Source organism: Meleagris gallopavo, chromosome 10 (assembly GCF_000146605.3).
Source record: "Meleagris gallopavo isolate NT-WF06-2002-E0010 breed Aviagen turkey brand Nicholas breeding stock chromosome 10, Turkey_5.1, whole genome shotgun sequence".
Taxonomy (NCBI): domain Eukaryota; kingdom Metazoa; phylum Chordata; class Aves; order Galliformes; family Phasianidae; genus Meleagris; species Meleagris gallopavo.
In genome coordinates, this window is record NC_015020.2 from 16015038 (window position 1) to 16022143 (window position 7106).

Consider the following 7106-nt stretch of genomic DNA (forward strand, 5'->3'; position numbering starts at 1 on the left):
GAACTTTCCTAGAGGAAAGAAAAAAAAACAAAACTACGCCAATCATATCTGCAATTGAAGAAAACATTACTATTTCATCAGTTTCGCTTCATCTTGACCCACCCCTTTAAAAGGAGAGCATCTGATTTTATCCACTTAAAGAGTGTAGAACTGCTGTAGCGAAGACAACTGCAAAGGTGCATCAAGCAGCAGAAGTAATTTCAGTGGGGAAATGTTTACACTAAAGATAATCTAATCCTCCTGACAGGAAGCACAAGACACCTTTCACTAAGGCAAAACAAGTCTTCTGATTTGCAGACTATTTTGATTGGGAACGGACACTAGGTACAAGTTGCAGTCATTTATTTGTATTTATAATGGACCTGGGAGCCTGGATGTCAAGGTGAACATAACGTACAGATGCAAATTGTGAAATAAAACCCCGCGATAAAAAACAAAACAAAAACAAGCCCACAAAAAAACCCAGAATGGTTGCCTCTTTTTCACCTAGTTTCAGTAAGAAATTTATTCCCTTAAAATCACTCAGTCTTAAGATAACAAAAAAAGGGGAAAGTAAACGCTTAAGCAGAAAAATCTGAGGATTGATATAGCCGACTTTCACAAATCTTAATTCCTGTGGAAGTTACCACACAACTGTAAGGAAAAACAGGGAAAAAAAAAACAGTTAGGAAAAATCCAGCACTGGTGATGGCGACCAGAGACTTTCCAACTCATAATTTGAGTCTTCTTCATCCACAGAATAATGCAGCCATGTGATGCCAGCAACACAGCAAGGCTGCAGGCTCACCCTCGCTCAGAGGAGCAGCTCCCAGCAGAGAGGTGACACAGCCCCCCGCCCAGCTCACAGCTCCACATGCCCACAGCCATGCAGGTGGGAGCTGGATCACCTTTCCAGGTCAGCCTGCCCTCAGCTATACTTCAGAGGCCATGATGCTGTAGTGTGGGTCTTCATAATTCACAGACAAAGTTCTGATAACTTGCCTTACAGCCGTATCTGTACATTGCTGCATGTAACAATACTGCATATTGTTGTAATCCATGCACTGAGGAAATGACGGCAACGCTTTCCTTTTCGGGGAGGACGACCTCAAAACATTTGTATGAGATAAGTACATGCAATATTAGTCAAGGCAGTGGGATGGCTCCTCCCACTTTTTGTCTCATGCCCTCTACAGAACTGAAATCTTCGTAAAAACAGACCTTTAAATTCGTAGGACAAAGCAAAACCATGCAGACACACTCACAGAAACAGCATAAAATTGTATTTGTTTTTTTCTTTATAAGCAATCTTTAACCCTCTCAAGTCATTTCCCAAGGCTCCAGATTATCTGCTTGAAATGATACGGCACAATTGCAGAAACCATTACGCTTGGGCTCTTTGAAAACCATTTTCTAATGACATCTTCTTCTAAAGAAATGAATGTACATAGTTTAAACATTTAGGTACAATTTTGGACAATATTTCAAGGAAGAATAAAGTACTTCATAATTCCACTAATTCAAAGTGCTTTACAACAAGCAGACAGTGTTTTTGAAAAGCAACCACCTGCCTGATAAGTTCACTGCACCCATTATAATATCTCATTTTAAATGTCACTCTCCTCCCCTACTTCCATGCATGACCTGAACTATTCTGCTATCCCATCATTTAGAAAGAATAAAGACCAAAGAAGGATAAGACGGTTCAGATGAAAAACAACAAAAGCAGTTAGGTGATAATTATAATAATTTCAAAGGGCTTTTTGATTTGTACTAATTCACAGAAAATAATTTGTTATGAATGGCACACAAAAATAAATGAAGCAACACACAGAGCATACAATTATAAAATTCTCCATGTCGGATTCTATGCCCTATTCAATGATTTAGAACAGTTATTTCTGAAAGAAAGCTTCAAAATAGAATTTCAAATGCTAAATACCAATTATGCAAAGCAAAATGTTTAATAAAACTGCTAATCTTTAAGACAGGTCATTTTTAGAATCCTCAGTAAGTCGATTACAGAAACAAAGGGCTCTGTAGTCGATGCAGACAAGAAAGGGAAACCTGGTAGATTTTTCCTGACTGTGAAGACAGAACAAAAAATAGTGTCAAAGGCAATAGAAAAGACTTACCATTCATGCTGAAAAGCTAATTTTCAGAAACATATTGCTGCTAATATTAATCCAACAACTGCTGAAGTATGTTAATCTCTACAAAAATCAGTGCTCCAATCTCGAAACACAACTATACACTAACTGGAAAGAGAAAGCACACAGAATCCAGAGAGCTTCTCTTCCTTACGGGCTCCTTGTGATGCAAAAATCTGTGAAGCACAAGATAGCAGTAGTAAACCAAAATCAATATTCAGCACACGGGTATTTGGTTTTGCTCATTAACTACTTCTGTTCTGACCAATGCTACCTATTCATGTCTAAAGCAACTCAAAATGGCAGGGCGAAAAAAGCATGCAAACACCAGGAGGTTTTTAAGATGTTCTCAATTATATCAAGCTCTGGTTGTTTCCATGGCAACCTTAGACCAGAATTATCTGTTGACTTGTACCCAAATAGTAGTTACTCTAAAGCTTTAATCAATTTGCACAATGTATTTTGCACATTACTTCATATTTCAGCCGTATTTTTTCCTCTACATATATCTAACAATTATTTAGCTAAATTTCTTTAAGAAATTCCATAGTATTTGAAATACATTGGTAGGCTGAATCAGTTAGAGACCAAATAGAATTCCTATCACCATCCATCCATTTGCAATTTACAGACTATGAGAATCTGAAGATAATAAAAAGATGCAAGTGGTGCCTCTCCGGACATGCCTGTTATTCCAAGTTATTAAGACGTTCTCTTATTTTGCACAAATTCATACAATATTTGTAGCAGCTTAAGAATAAGAGATTCTCACTGATCTTGCCATCCCTACAATCAACACCAAGCAGCCTCATTCTCCTTTCCGCTTCCACTTCAGTCTTTCAAGGAGCAACAAACTAGTAAGAAAACAAAACAAAGCAGTCCGCAAAAATAATAAAAGCTTGGGTTCCACATATCTGCAACCAGCCACGTTCCAGAAATCTGAAACTCGAGAGAAAAGTGTGCCATTCTGCTGCCTACCATCATATCCCTTTTGCCCTTTGCAGCACACCTGACCCCACTGCTGCTTGTGCAGTCTGTGCATTTACATGTGCACTTGGCCAATTTTTTAGAATAGATTTAAAGGCCTGTGGTATCCAGAGCAACCTCTGTCCCTACTGGATTCTAAAGACTTTACACAACAAATTAATTTCATATGTAGGTCACTCTGAAAGTAATGCCTCCTATTTATTTCCATGGAAACTACAACAGATGCAAAGAGCACAATAATACAGCTTGACAGAGCAAATTCTTAGCTATAAAGCACTATTTTTCAACATAGGCGCCATCATTAGTTACACACTTTCACCAGTGATAAATGACAACCTGCATGCTGCACTCCTAACAACCTGTACAAGCAGAAGTACCCACTATTGCTGTTGCCACTACTGAAACACACCATCTACTACCTCACTATGCTCACATCCACTGTTTGACCTCCATAAATGTTCAGCATGGGTCAATGAATATCAATCGGTGCCTTTTGGCATCCATTCCTCACGGAGGAAATTCAATGAGGCACCTTTGCTTCACATGCACTTCCATGTCAGACACCGTTCTGTCAGACTGTCCATCCGATGCCATCCATCACATGGCAACATTTAATGGGATACTGGTAGGAAGGTTTGACCTCTACTGCCATCCCACCAACATCCACCTCTGACACTATGGGCCAACACAATAAAATAGGAGGCATCACTTTCAGAGCAAACATTGTACATTAACTAAGAGTTCAAGATATATTAGAAATATCATGTTCCATAGATAACAAAATAATGAAATCAAGGCATTAAATAAGTTTCAAAATCAATCACTGAAAACCCCTGAGGCTGCAGAGCACATGTCAAGGTAGTCTAAGCCACAGCAGTAGCTGACTGGCAGCACATTAGCAAGAAGCCACTTGACAGCAAACAGCTCCTTCACCTTCAGTAAACACAGAGTGTCAGCAGTAGCTGCTTGCACAAAGACAAGGATACACAGAAACAGGCCTGTTGCCATGCTGCATTACAGAAGGTGTTAATCTTTTAATTTTCTTTTTTAATCAATTCAACTTCAATCCTAGACCTACAAAAAAATCTGAAAAGCTCTTTTGCAATTTTTGTCAGGAATGCAAGAGTGTTTTTACCTTCACTTTAGAATTGATTCATGCTAAATATCTGCTATTTAATTTTAGGCAAGCTTAAAATTCCATAATTTGCTGTTATGTGCATAGAAGAGTCAAGAATATTCAAATATCCATCTAAAACAAACATCATCACATTTCAAAATTGCTTATTCATTAAACTTTGTGAATTTAATCTACAACCTGAATTCAGTGACCCAACACAATTCTACAGCACTGACTTGTTGGGGGGGAGGAGAGGGGGAAGAAAACTACAACACTAAAACCTTCTCCCTTCTATTTTTCCTTTGCAATGTTGCAAAGAATTTTCAGGGATGATGCATTTTCCCAGGGATACAGTTACAAGTCTGCGCAGTCAGCAGCAGAGAGAAAGGAGAGAAAGGCCACCTCCCTCTGCTCTTCCTTCTCTATCACTCCTTGTGCCATAGTGGTAGTGAAGCCAGAATCCTGACACGTACATCTAGGCCATACCTACCAAGAATATCTTTAATTTTTTAGCAATGTACACATTGAAAGCAAAGATTCAGGATAGATATTCAGAATATCACCCTGAAACCAAAGCTACATAATCAACCAATATTCAGCCGTTTTCCTCAGAAAAATTACATCCCACCGCCATGCTTAATTACTTAAAATGGCATTCACGTAACAGGCCTTTTCACTATGTTTATCATTCGAATACATGACAGTCCATTTCCTCATCGAGCATGTCAGACAAGGAAGCTGGACTTAAATAGAGGGGAAAAAACAGTAGAGACTTTTACATGAGCAGGTCACTATTTGCAAATGTCAGTAGGTCAGTAATATTTTTTTTCCTCCATGTTACATAAACAGAAGTGCTTCAGTGTTATTTTTTTTCCAAACAGTTATTTACATAAAAATGAACTTCTACATAAACAGAAGTAAGCATCTATTTTTACCAATTGGAAAATACTTTGGAGAAGCAGAAGCTCAGAATTTATGCGCTTTCATCATTTACCTTTCCAACTAAACTATTCCATACTTTTCCATCTCATTTTGGAGACCCAGATTTAATCTATTCTAGGTTGACGCATTAACACTTTTTGTTTCCATGTTTACTGCCTATCCTCTGAGAGTAGATTCACTCCCAGCTCATATACTGTTAGCAGTATACTCATAACTGAAAGCAGGGATATGTGCAAATGCTGATTTTCATCATGCTAACACTGCTGTTAAGCATTTCAAATAAGGCCTATTTTCAATTGAAATAACTGTGCTATCCTAAATCTATCAATGAACCAGAAATCTGGAACAAAATTATCATCAATTACCATATTGCAACATTTTAAAATGAGTATTTAACCACAGGGATAATAATTGCTTTGAAAAATAATGCATTGCTTAAAAAAAGAAGTCAATTCACTTACACTGTGCTATTGCTGAACTGTCCCTTTTTATTAGCCAACACACAATCACGAAAAGTTTTAGCCCATATAAATGCATATTGTCAACTGTTCAGTAATTAAGAAATTAAAGCTAATGACATCCAGCATTCCTATACTAACACACCATAATTGAAACTAAACACAATTTTATACTGTTTACCACTGTATGGACCATTCTGAGACACGATACAAAATTAAATGACAAATGACAAAAAGCCCTATAATTTGAAATTTAATCTGTGCAGCCACGTCTGCACAGTCCAAAATTTAAGCATCATACTTTTCAACAAGGTTTCTCTTTCTGCTGAACTTATAGATTTAATTCGTAACTAAAGGAAGTAATTTAGCAGTATACACTGGAGTGAGAGCTTGCTAAAACAAGTCACGTGTGCTTTAACAGAACAGGACCAGTCAAATTCTCCTGCCAGTCACACAGCCCACAAAACCATTCCTCACTTCCCTATGCATGATAAAATTTCTTATTCTTCACATTAATAGCTTATGGTAATGAATTGTAAAATTGCCCCTAGAATACATTTCAGATTGTGTTCAGTTACATACAATTGCCTTGCACACTGAAGAGAGAAAATCTGTAAAATAAACAGCAAAAAAAGAAGTCCTACTTACTTGATTTGTCCCATAGGACAGCAAGTTCAGAGAACTGATGGTTCTCATTTTCCAGAGCCACTCTCAGTTCATGTGCACTGCCCTTTGAATGCCTATGGAAAAGGCGATTAGCGAAACCTTCCAGTCTCTGCAGTGCGGTGGCTGTCCCCGTGCACTGGGCACAAGGTACCTCTTTCTGAGTTGCCATCTATGCACACTGGCAATTTTCAGAAAGTCAAAACAGAAAATATCTGAAAGGACGAGTCACAAGCACTAAGAGCTACGCATGTGTCTAACTTCCTGTATGCAGTGTTTTCTAACCACTGCTCTGTTCTACTTCCTTTTAAGAAAAGATCTACCATGTAGTGTTTTAGACTGTTAAAATGTCTCTTCCTGATAATTAAAAAGAATTTCTGTAAGAAAACACCAGCAACAACTGCTGTAGCTTCTTTGCATTACTTTTTAACACATCACCTATTTCACACTACAATGTAAATTTTATACTAAAATACCATAAACAACTTGCTCAGAAGCAAAGATCAGAAGCCAGATATGTATATATATTTTAACTTACCACAGCCACGCCTGAAAAAAGAAAAGTGACTATTCTGCAGTCTTTCCTATTTAGGAAGATGCACCAGCACTGCAAACGCAACCAGCTGTAATCTAACCACTAACAATCTGAAGTCTTCAGCTAATTTTCTAAGCAAAGGGGTTGCCTTGCAAAAGCTACTCAAGAAATTATTATCATTGAAAATATATTATCTCTCTCTACTTGGATAAAAATAATTCTGAAGTTGAATTCTATTGTAACATATAAACAAGTATGCATTAGCACGGGGGCTG

General features: G+C 37.7%; 1 protein-coding gene across 1 annotated transcript in view; it reads right to left on the reverse strand.

Annotated features, from left to right (window-relative positions):
• The window catches only part of PRKACB (protein kinase cAMP-activated catalytic subunit beta), a 34548-nt gene extending 28040 nt beyond the window's left edge, over positions 1 to 6508 (reverse strand). The window contains 1 exon segment of the mRNA XM_031554860.1: positions 6282 to 6508. Coding sequence (XP_031410720.1) covers positions 6282 to 6468 — 187 coding nt within the window. The 5' untranslated portion in view covers positions 6469 to 6508.
• Positions 6509 to 7106: the final 598 nt, after the last annotated feature.